Genomic DNA, 22,951 nt, shown 5'->3' with positions numbered 1-22,951 from the left:
TAAAACTCTAACCTTTAGTTCAGTAGCGATAAAAAAAATCAGAAATTAAATTACTATAAAATATTTTAAAAAATAACTTAAAGAATATTACAAATGTACAAGTGAAGAGAACAGATTTTGATTTAGAAGTGGTTTAAAAATTTATAATATAGTCAATCTAACCGGGATAGTAAAACACAAGGGTTTTTTTTATATAAAAAATGATGAAAATTATTTGATTTGGTTCAGTAAAATCAGGCAAGCGACCTGAGTTTTTCTTGACTTTAAAAACAAAAATATCTGTGCTGTACATGAAAAAATAAAGTATAAATCTAAACATATGAAGTGAGAAATATTCATCAGAATGAACAGAAAATATTATTTGCATAGCGTCGGCATCACAACATACTTTTCAGTATTTTAAATATTCAACAAATTTATTAACCAAACACCCTTTTTATATAAATAGTCTATATAATACATAACAACATACTGACTGGTTGATACAACCCATGCCAACAGATACAATTTGTTCCCTACAGGATAACAATATATTACATAAAATTTACTTTTACGAAACTTTAATGACTTTGTACAATATCTTCAGAGTCAGTTGGTGCTGAATCTTCAGAGTGCTGTGACATTCTAAGTGCAATGGCTTTGAGAACAGATGTGCTACTGTACGTATCAATGCTGCTTTTTAATTCTGAGAGGGATTTCTCAATCTGAAACAAAGTTTCATATCAAATTAGTAACTGAATAAACTGAATTCATGTGCAGGGAAAAGCTAGAATGTTGAATTAGGAATATGCAAATTCATTCTTGAATGCATAAAAATTTGAGCTCATTTAAAAAAATAAAAGAAACTTGTGAAAAAATTTCGAGCTGTGGCTCTTAATAGGCCAGAGTAAATTTGAACTTCCCCGAATCTGAACGTAGCTCAGCCCCAATTAGTTTGGATCTTTGAGCTTCCATTGTCACTGTATTGCATAAAAATAGAACCTCAAATGATGTACAGTAAACTCCCGATTATCGGCGGTCGGACTATCTGTGTGTCTTTCCAATTTCTTTTTTAACCAGTGATGACTTACAACTAACAGACTTTTTTGTTAAAATTTGAGATTCATATATTTTAGGTATTATATACACTAGTATTGTTCTTTATTTTTATTTATTTATTTTTTTGCATTATCCACGGGTTTCACTTATTCATAGTTAAAGTTCCACCCTATTCTGCCAATATTCGGGAGTTGACTGTAGTTCATTCAAAAAGAATTGGAGAACAGAAGAAGGAAGAAGCTAAGAGATTCAAACGAAAGAGCTATTAGAATTATCAACATAATTAAATTATAAGAAGGAGGACATCATTCATTGGTCTCCCCCTTGACAACCATTACTAAACATATTATTTAAATAAATACAGAGTGCAACTGGAAAATGGATGACAGTTATTTAATCAACTCATGCATATTTTTAGAATTTTACTTTTTATATATTAGGAAAATATTGGAGCATTAAACACAAAATTTTTTTTTAGAATAAGGATTGAAGCAACTTACTAAATGTATTAATTTAATCACTTCACTTAGAGCATCCCGCCACCTCTCTGTTTCTGCACGATGAAGAGCATCTTGCTTGTGGAGCAAATGGATATAATCTTCTTTCGTTAAAGACTGACTGCAAAAACAAAAGACACTTAAGAAATCTTGAGGCATGTGAAAATCTCCATTTTATCACTCACAGAATCATGTTAAAACGAACTCGAGAATATATTACATAATTGTTAACTATAAAATCAGTAGAAAAATTGAATAGAGTAGGGTTAATTATTCTTTCATTTAAAGCTGTTAACTACTTTTTTGAATAACTTATTACTTATTATCATCAGATATTTTTGAAAATATTTGAGTAAATAGAATAATATTTAAAACTTTTCACTTTTCTTGAACAAAAGGAAATATTTCGTATTTTTTCGCAATTTTTTTTTAAGGTCATTTAATTTCATCACAACAATTCATTCATTAGTAAGTTTTTGTCACTTTTGTTAAAAGTTTATGCAAAAAGGGAAAAGGGGGTTTTGCAATTTTTAGAGATCTAAATAAAAAGTTTCGAAGGTATAATTAAAAAAAAAATCCCATGCAAATATTACAGTTTGACTGGATGATGAAGTAAAATAATTCAAACTTTCATTTAAACAAACATATTTACTTACCAATTTATTTAGTAATTATTTTTGTTAGCTAGCTTACCTATCTGAATATTCCCATACAGGAGGGGACGATTTTGAACTTTGATCTTCCAAAGACCACAGTTTGTAGAACAACAACATATTTAGAAAGACAAGAATTACTAACCTAAAATATGGAAATAAATACATTTCTAAGCGAAAAAAGTGCAGAGAAAACATAAAAAATAATAAAAAAAAAAAAAAAAAAAAAAAAACTATTACATGCATTGGAATAATTACAAACTCAAATGAGTTTTACTAAGAGCTGTGAGAATTTCAACAGTACATTCGACATATACACAGTATGTCAAATATCAAGAGCAAACCCTCGGGTTTTACAAATATTCATTTTATATTATTCAGATCATTTCAGCTCACTATGTAGTCTGATGTATAGAAATAGCAAAGTGTAATGCAACACAAAGAAAACGCTAGTCTAAGATTTTTAAGATGAGAGTCAGAGGGGAGGGGACCAGATCAATATCATTAATGAGAAAACAATTTTTCATCAAATATTCTTTACATCAGGATATAAGTAAAAGTCATCATAAAAGAGGAACAACTTTTATGTGAGGCACAACACAGTTCCTTGTACAACTAAGCACTATCAAGTGTACTAGAAATTTATTCCCAGAAAACAAAAATTATTGCTCAATATCAACGACATCAGAGGTTTTATTTTCAAAAGGAAATAAAAAACTGTTGTTAAGTAGAAGAAACGATGAAAGACAAACACAAAATAATGTTTTGCATATTTCCTGTTCCAATGTGAGATGTTATTTCTGAGTAATATTGAACTTATATTTTTCAAAGTTCACATCGATACTGAAGTTATAGGACTTAAGTCGGCTCAAAAATTTGATTATCTTTAGTAAAATGGAACTAGATATTTTAGCAAATTCAGCAAAAGAAGAAAAAAAAAAAGTCAAATACTGTAACATGCTTTGAATGAGCATCACACATGGACAGAAAGAATCTGGTTTTAAAGTGACAAAAAAGGCATTTTGAAAATAATTTAAATAATTTTGAATTTGTTACACATAAAATGTTTCCATTCACAAAAATAATAAATCATAATATACAGCAAAAAAGTGCAGCATTAATAAATTCAAAAACAAATAAATAAATATCATAGTTGGTTTGCTAAGAAGTTGGTTGTTTGTTTGCTTGCTTTTGATGCAGCATATGCAGAAAGTAAAAACTTTGCAACAGTTTAATTTCTAAAGTTAACTATAAAATATTTTCAATGAAGAAATGAGTTTAAAAAAAAAGAAAAAAAGGTCCTGAACTGAATTTGACATGAATGTAACAGAATATCATATGTTAAGTGCAAAAAAATTAATTTCTAAAAAACACAAATGAATTTTCAAACATTTGGAATAATCTACTATTATTGCATTAATGCTTGTGAACTTGTTTAGTGAAATGATAATAACCGATGAAACTTATCAAAAACATCATGAAAATCACTTACGTTATTAATATTACACGTATAACAATGTCTGGCGTTGATCCCAAAGATGCTAAATCAATGCCCGAAAAGGATGGTCCTAAGGAGCACAAAATGTAAGTAAAATATACATTAACACTTCAGAAAATATTAAAACTTTAAGCAAGACATTAAATATCTGCACATATACATGTATAACATGCATTTTAGATCTAAAACATTACTGACATTAATAAAATGCTTTCATTAGAATCAAAAAATATAAAATCGGATTAGATGAACATTTAGAAAAAAATAAAGACCTAAATATGCACATCATACAACTTTTAAGATAATATTCAAATTCAAAATTTTCAAATATATGCTTCTCTACATAGTACAAAATGAAGTCTCCAATAAACGTCTGTTTGAATGTGCAAAACTCGAGAACTACCAGGTCCATTTCACTGAAATTATCATAGTATCTTTCTTTCAGCAGTAGAAAGGTTTGCAAACCAGTTCGAAAAGAGTCCAATAAATAGTTTTTTTTTTAAATTACAATTTAGGGCCAGTTTTCACATAAATTGCCGAATATGGGGGTGAAAAATTACTTGCACATATTACTATTATATATCATTGGAAAGGTTAGAACTTTCTGCGTTCCCTGCAATTTGTTTTAATACCCTAATTTTATTGCAGCAGGAGTTATTTGCGTTTGTAGCTCGAATTTTTTAAGCTTAGCTGAAATTTAGGCACTACTTTCTTCATTAAATCTATCAATGAAAAGTGAAAGAATTGTCCCACTGTTTTCTTTTTCATACCACTGGAAAAAGCAATATTTTTTACTTCAGATGTATCTCAACCTATGGTCGAAAAACTAAGCTTCTATCTAAAAAGGAAAAAAGTTACAAACTGTTTTAAATCAAGTTTGATAAAATCTCATCTCCGTTCAAGTTGCTAAAACCATTTATTTTGCGTTTCCATGGTTACTCTTTTTGAATTCATTGTTTCTTTCCTTCTTTCTTATTTTAATTCCTTAAAATTATTTTATTTTGTGTTTCCATGGTTATGCTTTTAAAGTTCATTGTTACTTTCTCATTTTAATTTCTTAAAAGTATTTTAATATTTGTCGTCATAATTCGGAAGGGAAATTTTGCATGATGATTTTTTCTTTTATTTAAGCCTGATCGTTGAACATATGTCATTTGACACAACTTTTACGTTCAAGGTAGACTGGACAATAATTTATAAACCTATCATAAAAAACACAGATGTAAATAAACAGTAGTATCACTCAGAATAACTTATTACTTAGCTTTCAGGGGCGCCCATCCCGACCTAAGTATGATGGTACACCCCCTTAAATCCTAAAAAAGTACCCCTTGGAATGAGACTGGTTCCATTGTATCAAAAACAAAAGTAAATAAGACTTTATGAATCAAGGAAAGAAATTAAAGAAAATAATTGCATTACGAACCTATGTTTCTTATGATTGCTGGTCTTTGTAATGTTCTTGACACATCTTTTAAAGGTTCACACTTAATCGAATCAAATTTCATCCTCTTTCGTCTACGAGGTTTTTTATTTAAGCTCTGTTGACTAGATACTTCTGCCTCTTTATTGAGCGCACTTGCTAAATGCAAAATCAACAGTGAAATCAAACAATAACTTAAATATATATCAGCTAATTTAATGCTACAAAACTGACTGAAGTAATACACTATAACATAATACATTAAGAATACTTACCTAAGTCGGTTGCAAAATCAGCTAAGCCTTGCATTGCACTTTTTTCTATTAAAGCTACAAAAAAAAAAAAAAAAAAAAAAATATATATATATATATATATATATATATATATATATATATATATATATATATATATATATATATATATTTATACATATATACATATATAATATTCACGCTAGGAATATATAAATTGATAATTTACAAATAAAATATACAGGAAACATCTGGGGGAAGGAATAAAATAATGACAGAAATAAATTTTATCCCAAAAAAAAATTACAACTTAAGTAAACTGGGATTTTTTTTCCATAACTCATGTTCTATTACAGTGGTTCTCAAGAACATAAGGCAGCGTAAATATTTTTTAAAAATAGAATGAAAAGAGAAACAAATAAAATTTACATTTATGACATTGTCGACTTTTTTTAAAAAAATGTTTTTGGTGCAGTTCTCACCCCATACATTTTTGAATCTGGGTTTTTAATTTTTGCTTACATATTGTCAAAGCTTACATATTTTCCTTACATATTGTTAAGAAAGATAATTCAAAGTGTATACCAGTGCTTGGATATGCAAAACCCAGTTTAGAATTTAACTAGAAGCTCAATTTAATTTTAAGCACTTTACTATTATTTCTATTTTATTAATACATTATTACTATTATCATTATTATTATTATTATTCAATGGGGAGGAGGGGCATCACTTTTCAAACTTTTCACAATCGCTTAGGGCGGCAGAATGACCTCCGATGGTTTCCCATCGGGGCGACACTGGAGGGGAGGGGGGGCACAATTTCTCAAGTTCGCCAGGCCCCATAGGTAAGCTACTGGTCACATGTAGTGATACTAATTTTCGCTGGTAAGAGAATTTTCTATTGCAGTAAATTTAACTGTGTATCTCTCTGCTTCCCTATTATCTTTCACAAATCGGAAAACTAACAATGAAAAAAACATAAAATTACATGAACCATTTCCAATTTAAAGTCAGCGGTATGACACAGTAGTTAATGCCCAAGTCTGCCGGTATATGTCCACTATGACAGTTTACCTTTACTACCAGGAGCTGGATCTAAGCTTGGGAGCAGAGGTTTCAGAAAAAAAAGACGATGTTTTAAACTCTCATTTTTGTCACAAGAATTGGTTAATGCTTTAAGGCTGTTCCGGTAGAAAAACATGCTAAACTTGACTCTTTGGGAACAGCGACAAAAAAAATCTAATCGCCGGATTGCAATGAAACTTTTTACTATATCAGATGAATGTGTAAAAAAATACGTGCATGAAGTAAATTGCTGCTGAGTTACCTACATTTATCACAAAATGATATTAAAAAGTACTTTTTGTCAAATATGAAATATTTCTCTTAAACACATTCATGAAAAATCATCTAAACACAGAGATTCGAGATTTTTTTCTCTGAACCATAGAAACAATGTAGACGCATTGCAATTGAAATATTTTGTAAATATCATTAAAAAAATTTTCAATGCTCACGTGTTCTGAAACTTACTCGATTCTGTCCACTAATCTTATAGTTGCCTAAAGTGCCAATAGATGGCGTCAAAAACTCGAATAAGTAAGGATACGTGAAATTAAGGTCTATTTTATTAATAGCTCGGCTTTTTTCTCATTTTTATGCTAATAAATGATTCCATATGGACCATAAACTTTCTGTAACAAGTTTCATTCCTTCATATTCTTCATAAATCAGTCTAGATTTTTTTTTCTCTAAAACCAATTGTTCGTGATCGCGTGGAGATCCCGCCGGACAAATATCGCCATCAGTCAGTTTTGCAGATGAACTAGATTTTTGCGAAAAAGTGAGGCTTTCCATGCGTGTGCCCGAAGTGATGGCCAGTGGTATCGGATGTCAGTGCTTGTAGCTTGGGCTCGAGGCGGCAGTGATTGTAGTCAAGGAAAGAGAAAGGGGGGAGGGAGGACGTCCCCGTGTGTATTTTCCGTGTTATTAGAAACAGGTGGGTGAACTAGAATTGGAGGGTTGGCCTACGAGTGCTCGCCACACAATCTTTCCTAATCCGCAATGAATATCTTTCTAAATTGACGCAACAGAGATCATTAAAATTTCGTGATATTTTATTTCAACAACGATTTTAACTATTTTTCAAGAAGTAATTAATATTTTCTAATGTTAACGAAGGACAAAGATGATCTGAAAATAGTTCTTATTTAATTAAAAAAACCTTGCTCAATCCATTTGCGCAGGGTGTGACATCTTTGTGCATATATTTGCCCTTTATAACAAAGAGCAAAGTATTATGTATGATAATATATGAACTTTCAAAAAAAAAAAAAAAAAATTGAACTTGAAAAGTAAAGATTTTTACATATTGTGTGCGTACGCGTAATAGGCTCAAATCATTACCTTGTAGACACGAAACTTTTTTAGAAAGTAGGTACTTCGTATATTATGTAACGTTTAATGGTTTTTATATTTGAATGTATCAAAATTTTAAGACAAAGCTTAAAATTCTGGGAATAAATTGCAAATACAAGCATAAAAATGTCAAATTTGTGCAAATGGATTAAGTAAATCTTCATCTCAATTTTATACTTTAAAGTTTTAGACTTGGAAAAGTAACAGATTAAGTAAACATGATATTGATAAGCGTTTATTTAAATTGCACAGGAAGTATTATAGTGTGATCCGCGAGTTACTGACCATCAGCCAGTAAGTTGAACTAAGTTGTAACAAAGGTTTTGATTTGACCATTATGAAGGTTACGTACGATATACTTACAGAGACATCTAGAAGTTTTCAAGGAAGTCACTTTTCTTACTGGTGCAAATTGTTATCAGATAAAATGTTGAATCACCTTTTTTCTAGGTGAAATTTAATTTTACAGGTTCATTTACTGAGATATGCTGATCAATGCTTATTCTCAGTGAAGGAAAAAAAATGCATTTAATAACTATCCATTTATGCTGTTTGTTATTGAAGGTTGGTCGATTACATGCATTGATCTAAAATGCCTTCAACGCCAGTAATTAACAAACACGATCTACTTGTAGTAATGACATAGTTAAATGCTAGTTTTAAAGCTTTTTTCTTTATACCAAAGTAATTACAAACATTTTTATGCTAAAGATATGAATGTGTATAGTACAACTTTTATTGAGAAAAAAAAAATATTTTAACCATTAATTGACTAGCTTGGTTAATTACTAATGCTCCAGATCAGCGGTTCCCAACCAGCATGTTGTGACTTCCAAGGGAGTCGCGAAGAATTTCTTATAAGAGAACACATTCAAAAAACATATCATTAAACAGTTTAAAAACTAAAATATGTAGAGGAAAAAAAATCATTTTAGAGAAGCATCAATACTTGAGCGTAAGTGGCGAATTTAAAGAGCCTGATGATCCCTCAGCATTATTACATTTTGGTTTACGGACTTGCATCCCTACAAATTGCCGCGAAAGAGTCGAAAAAAACCTCACTATAACATTATCTAAAATTGTCTGAAAGTTCGTTTTTGGAACTTCAGTATCGAATTTTTTTGTGAGACAGTCTCTTAACCCCAACCCTCATCCTGAAAGATGTCATGTAATTGCGTTTTCAGGACTTAATTTTGGAAATATTTCGAGAAGTTCCTAGAACCCTATCCCATTCCCTAAAAATAGCAAAGAAATGGATTTTTAAGCTTTCAATTTCGGAAATATTTCACAGGAGTGCCTTCTATTCCTTTTGCATAATTAAAGACCGTACAAACATTCCTTTTCAGGATTTAAATTTAAAAAAAAATTCCGGGTGAGGGTCTCCGATCGTTTCGCCTTGCCATCAAAGATAATCTACTATTCTATTTCTGAAACTTAAATTTCCAAAGTTTCCTTCATATTACCCCCAATCATTTCTCCCCCCCCCCCCCCCCCCCCCAATCACTAAAACTTGATTAAAATACGTTTTGGTAACTTCAATTCCGGAAAAATTCCGGGGGAGAGGCTACCTATCCAAACATTTGCCTAATATTTAAAGGAACAAACAAAAAATACGAACAAAAAGACTACTTTTTTTAAAAATATTTCTAAAATCCAGGGGGTTCCAATGGCCCCTCCTCACCCTGATTTCCCAAATGACGGACCTGAAATAAACTTTGAAACGAAATCCGGGAAGGATAGATCGTTTTATTGATTTTTAAAATATTTTTGGGGGAATACCCCATTGGATCTCTCTTTTTGCTACATATTTTCCTCGTTTTCACCTCTCTAGCCCTTCCGAAGAATGCTCGTAGTCATAGTATATATTCCATTCTCCTCCAAATAAAAATGATGACAATCAAATGACTACTCATCATCGAAGGGGGGGGGGGGGGAGTTCACTAATCTTGCTAAAACAAAAGGAAAAAAAATCAGTATTTAGTTAAAATTTCATCACGTTTGGGAAGCAGAGAAGTGCTTGAACTAAATCCAATAAGTAACTTTTCTAACTTGGTTGTCCGTTTTCTGCTCAAGTCATTGTGGCAAAACAAGACGCATGTTTTATTCTGATCAACGTTTTGAATACAACCAACTTTAAACTATAATACTCAAAAATATACTGTCGTGAAATGTATGATAAATTTACATTTTCCCCAATCAAAATTGAACATTTATATCTCTCATATACAGTCGGCTTCCGCTCCAAAGCGATTCAACTTACGCCAAATGCCTATAACGCGAGTTTTTCTCGAGTAACGAATGTTAGAGCTAACGCAAATTTCTCACCCACAACACGAAAACTTTTGGAAAGGAATCGTGGCGCAAAATGACGGCTTCGCTATTTACTACTAAATATTAGTTTCGTGAATATACTTTCATCCTTTTAGCATCACTAACTGCTCTAGTTCTCACCCAGCGCTAGTCAAAAACATCGCTTTGTTAGTGTGTATAAATAACAACTCCACAATTTTCTTTTAATATTTTAAATTCTAAATATGAAAGGTGATGAAATATTCTGCACCAAAGCACGCTGTTTCATGCTATGTTTGTGAAGATAGAAAGAAAAAGTGAAAATTTGTGACAAGATAAGGAATTCTTGAACGCTTGAAACTCTAAAAAATGGTTCGAAGGCAGTGGCGGATTTACCAGGGGGGTGGTGGAGACGACCGCCCCCTCCGTAACTGTCATTTTCGAAAACCAATAATATAGAATTAAAGGAATTACTAGCTTTTGCTATTAATTTCAATCAAGTACATTCCACAAATTTGCTTTAAATTAAGTTGAGACAGTGTAGTCGAAGATGGACAGCATTACCCACTTTTTAATTTGAAACCGAAGCTCGCCCCTCCCCTCTTTTTTGAACATTAATAATTTTTATATTTCTATATGTATCTTCCAACCTTTTTCTTCCATGGACTACACTATACTGGTATGATGATACATTTTGCTATGATTTAGAACAGTGGTTTCTAAACCTGGGGGTGATAGCCACCAAAAGGGAGATTTAACTCTTGAGGGGAGCGATAAGTTTGTGAGGGGCGATAGGGGGTGATTAAAATTTAAAATACAGGCTAAAAATGGGCAATTGATTCCCTCCCCCCTACATAGTGGGTTGAGGGGAGAAATATGGCTTCCACGTTTTTCAACCGCCACCACCCCCTTGAAAAGAATGTAAATCCGCCACTGATCGAAGATAGCACAGCAATACTGTATAGTACTATTACAGTGTAGTGCTTTATTATTACTGCATACTGTATATGTACCGTACTGTTTTTTTTTTTTTCATGTCTCTCTCTCCCATTGATAATTGATATTGTGCATCGTTTGAATACTGCTGTTTTTTTTAAAATACGGTAAAAATTCAGCTGTTTATGCAAGAAACGGTAATATATTGTTAAGAAATGGTCTGGAACAGTTTAAAGGGTGTTTAAAAATGTCTTAAATAATTGGATAAGTTAATACAAAATTCGTATATTGTACACGTACATTTGTATATAACACACACACAAAATCAACTCCTTCAAAGTTTCAGTAACGATACTAAAGTTAGTTGAAATCTATGATCTAATAAACTTTAATTTTAAAAGCACCAGCTTTGATACGGTGCTCCAAAACTTGAATTTGTTTATATATATATATATATATATATGTTTTTGTTTTTTTTAATTATAAAATGAGAAAAAGCTTACTGATGATCAATTGGGTGACGGAGAATTAAAAACAGCAACAATAGCGATAATAATAATGAACAGAAATTTAAAATTAACTTTAAATTTCTTTCTATTAGAATTATGTTGTCTGAAAATTAATTTTTTTTCTCTCTTTTTTCTTCAAGTCCTTATTCTATTATACCCTTCTCAAATAGTTTCAATTATGCGTGCTCAGTCATTTAAAACGAGGGGCATCATGACCGGATAATTGGACAGTTCGGGCAATTAGAGTTTGGATAACTGGAATCCTACTTTGATATAACACAAATGTAATGTATCTTCAAACTCAGAAACCTGTAATTCTGTTATGGGGGAAAAATTCACTTCAGAGAACTCATAATTTAAAAATATTGATTTTATTTTTAAAAAACCATTTTTTGTGAAGTTATTTCTGAAATTAGATTTTTTTTGGAGTTTTAAATAATAAAAAATGTAATAAACATCCATGGAATGACACAACCAATGATTAAAAAAATTATAATAACGAAAATTTAAAAAGAATCGCCGTTTTTGGTTCTGGACCAGAAATGGCAGCCGGGGGGGGGGGGGGGGATTTTGGAATGCCTCCCCTTTGTAAAATTTTTGTTTATACAATGTCTACAAGCATGCCGAGTTTCATAATTTTATCACAATTTGCAGTTTCTTCCCCCGTAGCCCCCCGACTATTTCCAAGTTAGGCGAAAACTAAGATCGATCTCGGGGGGGGGGGGGGCTGTTCCTCCCCCTCTTTGCACGACTGGGCCCTGTTAAATGCCGTAAAAAACTATGTTTTCTTCTTCAAAATTTTAAAAGATTCGTACCACCAAGTTTTCTCTGTAATTCCATGGTAATTTTTGTGGACCTTTGTCATGAACAAAAGGTAAAATTCCTCGTAAAGATTAAAAAAATGTGACCTTTCAAATACAATTTTCTTTTAAACTGTCCAAGTCTGATTTAACAAACTTTCCAGTCTTTTCTATTACTATTTAGCAATTTCTATAAATGCAGCATGAAGGAAACAAAGCTTCTAAAGATTAATATTTAAAAAAAAAAAATACATTAGATTGACAACTTTTATTAGTAGATTTAATAGCCAAAAAGAAGACATTTCTAAAATATGTTGCGATAAATTTACCGAAGTTTCCGCGGTTAAAAAGATGAACCCTTAGTATAACGAAATCATTTCTGATCTAAACTTCAAATCGAAGCAAAAATGCTCTCATCTCATTTCTCTGCAGCGGTTTTGTTTGCTTTTCCGATTCCTTCGCGCTGTCAATGCCTGAAGGCACTTGAGGGGTGTGTTTCGAACAATGAAAGACATTCCTCACTGACTCCTCTGAAGAACAATATCTCCTCCACACAAATTCCGGTTTGTCCCCTTTTCTGGATGTCGCGTAAATCCTGTCAGTTGTAAAACTAGTTTGCGGCTAAAACGTACAACGAGCATGATGCTTTCGTCACAACCAGGGTGCAACATTTTGCGCCATCTATTGGGTAAAGGAAGTTTTTTTCATAAAATGGGACAGTCTTAACAGTTTAAGTAGCAATACTAGGAAAACAATAGGATTTTGAATCAGTCAGAAGTTAAAAAAAAAAAGTAAGAATTTTTTACACCTTATTACTCTGCATCAGCTGGCATGCCACAGAATTTCGGGTTCACCAGATTTTCAATAACTTTTGCATAGTAAATAATAAGCAAGAAAATAGTCTTAACATTTGTGAAGGAATAGAAAATGCAAAACAATGACCACACTACACAGGATGATCCCTTTCCTGCTTATTCAGTTGCATTGTAGTCATCACAATTACAAACTAAACAAATTTTACATATGAATGAAAATTTTTATGCTTTAATTTTATGAAATTGGAAGTAGGGTTTGTAATTTGAAATAAAGCCTACATATACCACAAGATTAATTCAAGTTTGTTTATGACAAAGCACAATTTATCAGTAAAAATCGTTTTTTTTTTTTTTTTTTCAGAAAAAAAACTTGAAAGGTGTATTGCAAAACTTTTAATGATGTTTACTAGCTCACATAAGGAATACATTTAAAAGAGACACTCTTATACATTTTCATAATAAAACCTTCTGTCTTATATTCTCTTGAACAAAAAAGGAAAAAAAATCAAAGAAAACTTACATTTCACAATTCCCCACACAGACTTTTTATACTTAACACATCCTGATACTCTTAACCGGCATTCTTTTTTTGAAACTCTTGTTAAGCAATAAACAGACTTTACTGTAAATGCATCACTATATGGAATTCCAGTATTTACAACATCACAATCTACTGTATAAACTTGACCAGGCTTGCTATGTTTCAGGAGTTTCTGAAAATGTAAATAACAAAAAATTCATTGTTAATCATAGTAAACAAACACATTTCAACAAGTTAACAGATAGTTTTAACAGAATTTTATGGAATTTTATGTTATCATAAGTCTTTCTGTCATTTCAGAACAGTTAACCATTTGATGGGCACAAACAAAACCTCTTTACTCACAAGCTGACTACTAGTAAACAATGCTTTTTGCAGGTGAGAAAAAATTTGCAAGTTTAATCAATTTTCATGGGCAAACACATTTATAATATTTATAACTTCATTTAAAATACTTCTAGATAGCAAATTTAGTACAATATATTGTACAAGCGCAAAGAAAACTTGAGTAAGAATTTCCAACATCAAGTGGAATTACGGTTTTTATACCTTCAAATCTGATTCAATGAGACATTTTTTGTTGACTTCAGCTGCTGTCAGATTACGCTTTTTACTATTATTGACACAATAAGCAAAAAAAAGAAACTTTTTTTTTCTAAAGACGAGTTTGGAGAAGGTTTTGTGAAGATGAGGGCAGATTTTGCAGCCTATGGGACACCATAAATCAAGTTCATTAACCCGTTCGGGACGGCAGCTCGCCGAAGCCAGCGCTCCCTCAGGACGGCAGCTGTTACACGCCAACTGTGCGTACAGGCCGGGGCAATTTCTCCCACTAAGCCTAATTCGCAGTTTCGGAAAGTATGCATTACATAACAATGAATAAAATGTACACTGCGCATAGAAACGAAACCATTTTTTAATATATGATAAAATACCTATGTCATAATTTCAATCATAAGAAAAAATTTAATGAACAATAAAAAAATACAAAATATATTGTTTTTGATTGTAACTAAGATTATTAAAATTAGACAATATATTTTGCACAAAACTGGAAAAATATTTGCGCTTAATTTTTGTGAAATACTTGAAGAATATTGTAACAATTCATATTTTAAAGCCGCATGAAAAATTTCAAAGCACTGCGCAACGCGCATTTTACACTCATAGGTAGTGTTAAGTCTTTGATTCTGCTTAGAGCAAACGACACATCTCCATCTAAATTCTTTGCTTTCTTTTTCAGCGTATAATTTTAGAAAGTATCTACTGTATGAAGAACTAAAATAAAAATAATTCATAGTTGTTTCAATGTCGTCTGAAAGATCCATAAATGGATCAGTCATAAATTAGGATATTTCCTCCTCGTAAAGATGACGTGTTCACCATGACTACACAAATGAATCTAAAAATAAAACCCCTTTCTAGAATATCTCTCATGAAATCCCATTATAAATGGAATCGAAACTAGAAACATCGATTTCAAAATGAGTATGCTTTTCCCTTTTCATTTGCTAGCACATGTTTTTTTTTTCACGAAATCCAATAAATCAGACACTTGAAGGACCCCATTCCGACGTCAGAGAGAGAAATACTAATGTTCTAGACCAATCATCTGGATGGAACATGGATAAGTAACGCCATCTGATAGTAAACATTTCGTTCCAAAATCGAGCCGCACACTAGCGTCGCTCGGATTCTTGAGTAGCATACACCGGAACGCAAATAAGCGTGATTCGGACGGGATGAGCAGCCGCCGCTGGCGCAAACGTGCGTAGTTCGTCCCGAACGGGTTAAAAGTGGCATGACTCTAGAATCATATGTTGATATACTAGCTGAAAGATTATTACCTGAAGCACAATTGGTGGTGGTTTTGTTTTAGCAAGACAACTTAAAAACATAAGTGGCTACTGGTCTTGTGCATCACAGTTATGTTTTCAGGTTAACTAGAACTTCTGGATTGACCTACAAGGAGCCATGATTTAAACCCCACAGAGAACATGTGGTGAGTGGCACACAATATACTAATAACGAGGATCTCACATCATTCATTAAATTAGCGAGGAAAATCATTTTTAGACTTTATCTGGACTTTCTCAGGCAACAAGTTGATGATTAATATGAGTAACTGAAACATGAAGATGATTTTGCAAAATTTTAATGTTTCGAGACATTAAGGCCCATAGAATTTTCCCCATGTATCACCTGATACATTCTTCTTTATGTGTGGCTAAACAATTTTATTACAATTTAACTTCAAATAAATAAAGTTCGAGAGATTTTTAATTGTGAGTAATAAATACAGTTCGATTTTGATATCAGTTGCTGAAAAAAAAAACACTATTTTTTAATGAGTCCTTATATTTTTTCATAGCTGTCTTTACTCAACATCCTTTACACAAACTACACAATAAAACTCAACATAAATTTGCATAAAAGTGAATTACTTGTGTTTCTGTTGTTTGTGCACTTTTTGCCATAGAATGGTTTAAAGTAATGGTGTATGCAACTTGTCTCGTCTTCAAATCAGATTCTGGACAATGCTGCCAAGGGCTCTCACTTATTCCTAAAACACATATTCAGTAAATTAATTTCATGTACTTAAAACTACAACTGGAAGAAAAATATAACATACATGCACCCACATATGTATGCCATTAAACATATTCTTGTAATTGTATATACAGGGGTGATTTGGTACCAGAATGGCATTCCCATACTGCTTTTCCAAGAAAATAATTTCTCTTACAATTGTGTTCAGTTAGTTTTTTCTTTGACAATAAGCTTTCATATTTTTTTTTTTTTTAAATATTTTATTTTTATACAGCACTAGTCTAACAATACTCATGGAATTTTATAATAAAAATATCACACTCATTCTTTTAAGAAAAAAAGTCAGCCTTTGCAGCCACTTTTCATTTGGTATAACCTAAGCTTCCATTCACATCTTAGCTACTCTTTGAAGCTTAAGAAGCAGTGGCGGCTCGTGGGAGGGGCCAGATGGGGCCCGGGCCCCCCTCACTTTTTTCAGACAATAATTTGTAACTTTTTATTTATTTTTCTCTTTTTTTGCCTTTTACCGGTGTTGAGAGGGATGCAAACTACAGCGCCGGAAAGTGTACTAGATATAAACGTGAGATTCATAATTTTTGTGATGTAAATTATTTTCGTGATGTGCTTTTCAGCTTTTCCCTTCATGATTAATTAAATTCTAAATAAATTTCTGAAATTCAGGGGTTGAAAGATCACCACCCCCGGCCGGCAATCATGGAAATAAACATGAGATTAATATCTTTCGTAATTTACTTAGTAGTTTAAGTATTTTATAGCTTGTCCTGTGTTTAAAATAAATTTAATTTTATTTATTTAACACAAATAATAATTTAAAAAAAAATCAAATATTAAAAAAATAATATATATTTTTTTTCAAAAAATTAGGGGTGGGGGGATGCACCCATGATCTGGCCCCCTTAATTTTATCAAGGCAAGAGCCGCCACCGTTAAGAAGATATACTTGTATATGAGACTGAGCTACTGAATCTAAACCAAGTAAATGAGTGGCACTACTAGAAACAAGTTGGGGAGAGCGGGATACACAGATTTCATAAATGATGCCTCTGATCTAAGGGCAGCAATCTATAAACAGCATAAATCCTGATTTACATAAGCAGTCGGGGAAAAAACAGTCAAAAGTTGCTGCTCACAAATTATCTAGGTTACAAATGAATGCACTTAATTTAGCAAGCACTTAAGTGGGGAAATTTTTCTAGTCAAAAAACATGAGAAAAACTTTGTTCAAAAAAACCTTGTTCTCTTCACCCCCCTCCCTCCATGAAGAGATTTGGAAAAAAAATATATATATATGCAAAGAGGGAGGGAACACTCTTTGTTTTCTCTACACAAAGAAAAAATATTGTTTCAATGTTTGGTAAGAATTATAATTCCTTGAATTTTTTGTATTTTTTTTCCAAATTCTCAATATTTTTGCAGATTTTTTTTTATAGCTTTAGAACTTCTCAATTTTTTGGTTATGTTTACCATCCTGTAATTAGATTTTGCATCATAATATAAATCTGCATATTTTGTCTTTTATTTTAATAAAACTATTTTATGAAAATTAATATTATTTTAACATTATTTAAATATTTTTTTCACAGCTAAACCTTCAACAAAAGAATATTAATTACCGTATGTTTTTCGGGATTCTAACAAATTATAATAAAACTTGCACCCAGAGAAAATAAGTGAAAAGATTTGGTCAATAGGAATGGGAAATACTTCATTCAAAACTTCTTTTCCTTCATGGCTTGGACAAGGACACTTAATTTCTATTTCTGAAAAGAAATTAAAAATACTTAGAAAGAGAGAATGAATGAAATATTAGTTTTATAATACAAGTTCATTAGTTAGAGAAAATTTAGAAAATTTGTGAATGATAAAAAATCACAAAAAAAATAATAAAAATAAAAAAAAGAATCGTCAATATTTGTTCCACAAACACAAGTTTTACACATTGAACAGCATTTAAATAAGTTTAAATACTAAACAGATATTATTTATTTATTTATTATTATTTATTTATTTCATTTTATTTATTTATTTTTTATTTCATTTTACTTATTTATTTATTTATCTATTTTTTGATTTTCTAATAAGTAAGCACAGCATGGAATAAATTATAATTAGAAAAATGATAAGTTGAAAAACATATGGAAAGAGTACTAAGGTGCTGTTTCTAGCATTGGAGACACCCATGGTGCAAAGATTTAAGGTGCTACATCTCCTAAATTTTATTCTGTTTTGTTTCCAAACATGATTGAAAAAATTTTAAATGGTGTTACAAGTCTCAAGAAACATAATTTTATTTACTTAGCGCAATAAAAGTTTACAACATTTTTGGAGTATCTTCTGAAGCAGGAATAATCATTAATAAAGTAAAAGATTTATGCCAAAGTCATTTTAGGATAAGTGTACAGTGCCAGCAAAAAAAAAATCTTTACATTTAGTTGGCAATTAAAAACTTTACATGCAAACTTCTTGCCATGATTTTATTTCATGCTATATTTCAAGCTCCATAATATACCCTAGTTATTTGGCCAAATACTGAATATTCGGCCAGATTGTGGCAGAATATTTGGTTTTCTGCCAATTCACAAGGGAACATGCCAAATAAAATCATGACAAGAAAAAGTTATGTAAAGTTTTTAATTCCCAACCAAATGTAAAAAAAAAATTGCCAGCACTGTACAAACTGCAGAATTAATTTTTATACTTTTGTGAAAGTATTTCTTATACCCACGGAGATATAAGCATTTCTTTTAAAAATGCAAATTTTATTCTAAGGTTTTCGGCTTATAGCATGCAGAGTTTTACGTCAACCGTTACTAAACTTTCAGAATATATGACAGTATACAAGAGAAACATAATAATTAAATTTGAAATTTAAATATTGAAAATTTGTTGAAATATGAACGTTTAAAGCAGTTTAATTTTCACTGCACTTGCGCAAAAGATATAAATTTATAACTTTCATAACCCAAAGCCCAAATAGATCCTACACCTTGTGATAAAACTCGATATATTTAAAATTCAAAAAGTTATCAGTGATCTAATGACCCGAATTTCAATAATTCTTTGATAGGCCACTACTCATGAGGGATCGTTCGCAAATAATCTGTTTTTAACGTGATTCACACTGAATGACGGCAGGCAAGTGCTACCAGTTTGCTAACGACCCCTTATGATTCGCTGCCTATGCAAGAATTATTGAAATTCAGCTCACTAGACCACTGATAACTTTTTGGATTTTAAAGATATCGAGTTGGAATTTTATCATGAGGTGTAGAATCTATCTGTGCTTTGAATTATGACAGTTATAAATTGACATCTTTCGCATGCATAGTGAAAATTCAATTGCTTTAAATGTTTATATTTCATCAAATTTTCAATATTTTGACATCAAATTTTATTATAATGTTTCTCTTGTATGCTGTCAAATATTCTGAAAGTTTAGTAACGTTTGACGGAAAACTCCGGATGTATGAGCCAAAACCGTTTTTAAAAAATCGTATTTTTGAAAGAAATGCTTATATTTCCTTCGGTATAAGAGACACTTCCATGAAAATATAAAAATAAATTCCACATAGTTTACGCAGTGCTGGTCGAAAAAATCATTACATTTGGTGGACAATTAAAAACTTTACATAACTTTTCTTGTCATGTTTTACTTATCATGCTCCCATGAGAATTAGCTGAATACCGAATATTCGGCCACATTTTGTTCGAATATTCGGTATTCAGCCAAATCACTAGGGAGCATGCCAATTAAAATCATTAAGATAAATTTGCAGGTAAAGTTTTTAATTTCCAACCAAATGTAAAGAATTTTTTTTTTTTTTTTGCCGGCACTGTATATTCTCTCTAGACTATATAAAAGTGCAGGGCAGTTTTGGTTTGAAATAGAAATTTGAAACCCCTTTTTTTTCATGTCCCTAGTAAAATATGGGACATACAGCTACAACCTTACTTGTAAGGGTTAATTACCTCTAGCCTTCTTTCTCTTACCATAAATATCTTTAAAAATTATCTTGCATAATCAGTTTTACATTTTAACAACTTCCACACAATATCAGAACATTTCTTACTAAGAAAAAAAATGTTCTAACGGTGGAAAGGATAGGAACTCTGTGACCCTTTACATGGCCATATAAAACATCATTTAGATTAATTGACATGGTATATTTTGTAAATGCAGATTATATTCGAAAAATAGCATCAGAGCATTATCATTCAGTTTTTAATTACAAGATCCACTGTATTTATATTTCTATTTATCATAGGCTTATGCTCCATCTCATGGCACAAGTTTTGGCTTGCTACAGGACATGACTGTTTGCTTGCATATTTGCTTTGTCTCAAAATTCAGAGCTCCATCTTTTGCCTCTTGTGCAGACAAGCTCAAATTGCTGACGTTTCCCATCTTGACTCAAGCTCTGCACTTCTGTTTTTATCTAATAGAAAGTTCAGAGGTATTTGAGGGGGAGAGAACTAATGGTGTTATAGCCAATCTTATGGGTATTAGTAAAAAATGAATAAATGTTCAATTTTAGTTTTTCCCTTCATTTTCAGCATTTAACATGACATTTCAAGATACATTTAAAATTATTCATCATTTTACACACAAATATAAATTAAATAATTGTTTGAGGCACAATAATATATGCACTAAAACCTAGTTTATCCGGACCTCCAGATTATCTGGATCACATTTGATTCTTTAAAAAAATCTAGTTCGCATAGATATTTTTTTGATTATGATAGCAAGAAAGAAGAAATAAATATGCCGAACACTTGCTTTGTGCTCAGATTACATATACAGCTGCAGCATTGATCGCTCAATAAAGTATGGTAATCTAACAAACACCAAAGCAGCGGAACTATAATGATAAAGCGTTAGATTGACTGCTTTATTCAAATGATACATGTGCTTGAACCGGAAGACAGTGGACCAACTGTTTAAGAAATTGTACGAAAAATTATTTTGAAAGTTTTAAATGTTTTTTTAAACAATTCCATGTAGTTTTGTAACAAAATATAGTTTCTTGTTGTAATGAACAGTAAGTCTTCTTATTTAAGGATTTGCTTCGCTTATTTCCCATACTACCTGGATTGCCTTTGGTCTCAGTTAGTCCGGATAAAAGAGGTTCATCTGTAATTGCATCTATGCTAGACGCAAATATTCTTAATTTGACATGTATTTAGTATTCAAGAAAGTATTAAACTGAAAACCTTCTAGGTCTTCTGCACTTTCTGTAGTATCACTTAAGTCAGTGGGGTATTCAGAAGATTTTTGATTCATGATAGTTCTTCCTTCTTCAATAGGTTTTTGACCAGATTCTTCTTCATTTATGTCCTCCATTAATGGGGCATCACAACTTTCATTGGCACCAGTTGCTGATTCCTTTTAAAAAAGAAACGCATTTTTATATATTTATATAAGTTGCATTTATTTTAAAAGTTGTAAGATAAACAACACATAGGTAGAGATTATATATAAAACAAGAACTTATAAACATATAATCATTACAGTACTGTGCAGATTTTTTTTTTTTTTTGCATTGCAGCAAAAGAAATAATAACAAATAAAAATCTTGTACTCCCCTAAGACATTTTTAAAAATACTTCATGATGAGGGGGGAGGGGGGGGCAAAGAGGAAACAATAATCCAAATTAGAATTCAAATCACTGGAAAAAATAATAAAAACTTGAAACAGAATCGATAATTTAAAAAAAAAAAACATTTGGAAGAAAAAAAAAAGTACATTTTCATATGCATAAAAGAATAGATATGTTTTTTCCACAAGTACAGTCCTGTACAGTGATTCCTGTACAGTGATGAAAAAAAAATTAAGGGAAAAGAAGGATGACCAAAAAAAAAAAAGCATCAAATAGTGCCCAAAGAGCATAAAAGAACAATGGATTTTTTTCTTTTTAAATCCTCATGCTCAGTTTTGCACAAATTTATCTGTCCAAGCATGTTTTTGTATTATTATACACCAAAAAGAAATCCAAAAATCACTTTAATATCATATAATGATGAAATGATGTCCAGTAATGAACTGTGCAAAACGAGCTGATGTGTGCATCACATGACTTCCTTTTACTCCAATTTAATGTCATTTCCCCATTATTCGCTATTTTAATGTGATTCAATATTTATTCTCTAAATATCACCAACAATGGCCAAATTGAAACCAAAAAAAAAAAAAAACTCCGCCAAATTTGTCGCCAAGTTGGCGACAAAACTTGGCGACCAAAAGACTGGCGATATATCGCCAAGTGTCCGACAAATTATAACGCCACTTGAGTTTACATCGAAATTAACAATGATTTCCCCCCAAAAAGGTGCAAAAGACCCCCTTAGGAACATCCGAAAGCAACCAAAAGGGGAGGTGCACAACTAGACCCCACTACGAGTCTATGTACCAAATTTCAACTTTCTAGGACATACCATTTTTGAGTTATGCGAGATACATACGCACATACGCACATACGCACATACATACAGACGTCACGAGAAAAGTCGTTGTAATTACCTCGGTGATGGTCAAAATGGATATTTCGCGTGTCTATACATTCTTAGGCACTTTTCCGCATGTGGTCGAATCGAAAAAAAAACTCAACATTCATTTGGAGGTGAGCAAAATGGAAATTAAGGGCGATTTTTGAGTGAAAATTTTTTCGCGAATACAATACTTCCTTTTTTGTAAAAGGAAGTAAAAAAG

The 22,951-nt window shown here is 31.5% G+C and overlaps 1 protein-coding gene across 1 annotated transcript in view; it reads right to left on the bottom strand.

Annotated features, from left to right (window-relative positions):
- Positions 1-502: 502 nt before the first annotated feature.
- LOC129218786 (protein Aster-B-like) overlaps positions 503-22,951 on the bottom strand; it is a 55,715-nt gene continuing 33,266 nt past the window's right edge. Inside the window, exons 8-17 of the mRNA XM_054853112.1 lie at positions 21,456-21,627; positions 17,855-18,001; positions 16,115-16,233; positions 13,650-13,842; positions 5,385-5,438; positions 5,113-5,268; positions 3,681-3,756; positions 2,229-2,333; positions 1,539-1,656; positions 503-704 (exon numbers count right to left, since the gene is read on the bottom strand). Coding sequence (XP_054709087.1) covers positions 561-704; positions 1,539-1,656; positions 2,229-2,333; positions 3,681-3,756; positions 5,113-5,268; positions 5,385-5,438; positions 13,650-13,842; positions 16,115-16,233; positions 17,855-18,001; positions 21,456-21,627 — 1,284 coding nt within the window. The 3' untranslated portion in view covers positions 503-560. The remainder of the gene's footprint in view (positions 705-1,538; positions 1,657-2,228; positions 2,334-3,680; positions 3,757-5,112; positions 5,269-5,384; positions 5,439-13,649; positions 13,843-16,114; positions 16,234-17,854; positions 18,002-21,455; positions 21,628-22,951) is intronic.

This window comes from Uloborus diversus, chromosome 1, assembly GCF_026930045.1.
Source record: "Uloborus diversus isolate 005 chromosome 1, Udiv.v.3.1, whole genome shotgun sequence".
Classification (NCBI taxonomy): Eukaryota; Metazoa; Arthropoda; class Arachnida; order Araneae; family Uloboridae; genus Uloborus; species Uloborus diversus.
Note: the sequence above shows the minus strand (reverse complement) of the source record. Positions and strands in the feature narration are given on the sequence as shown.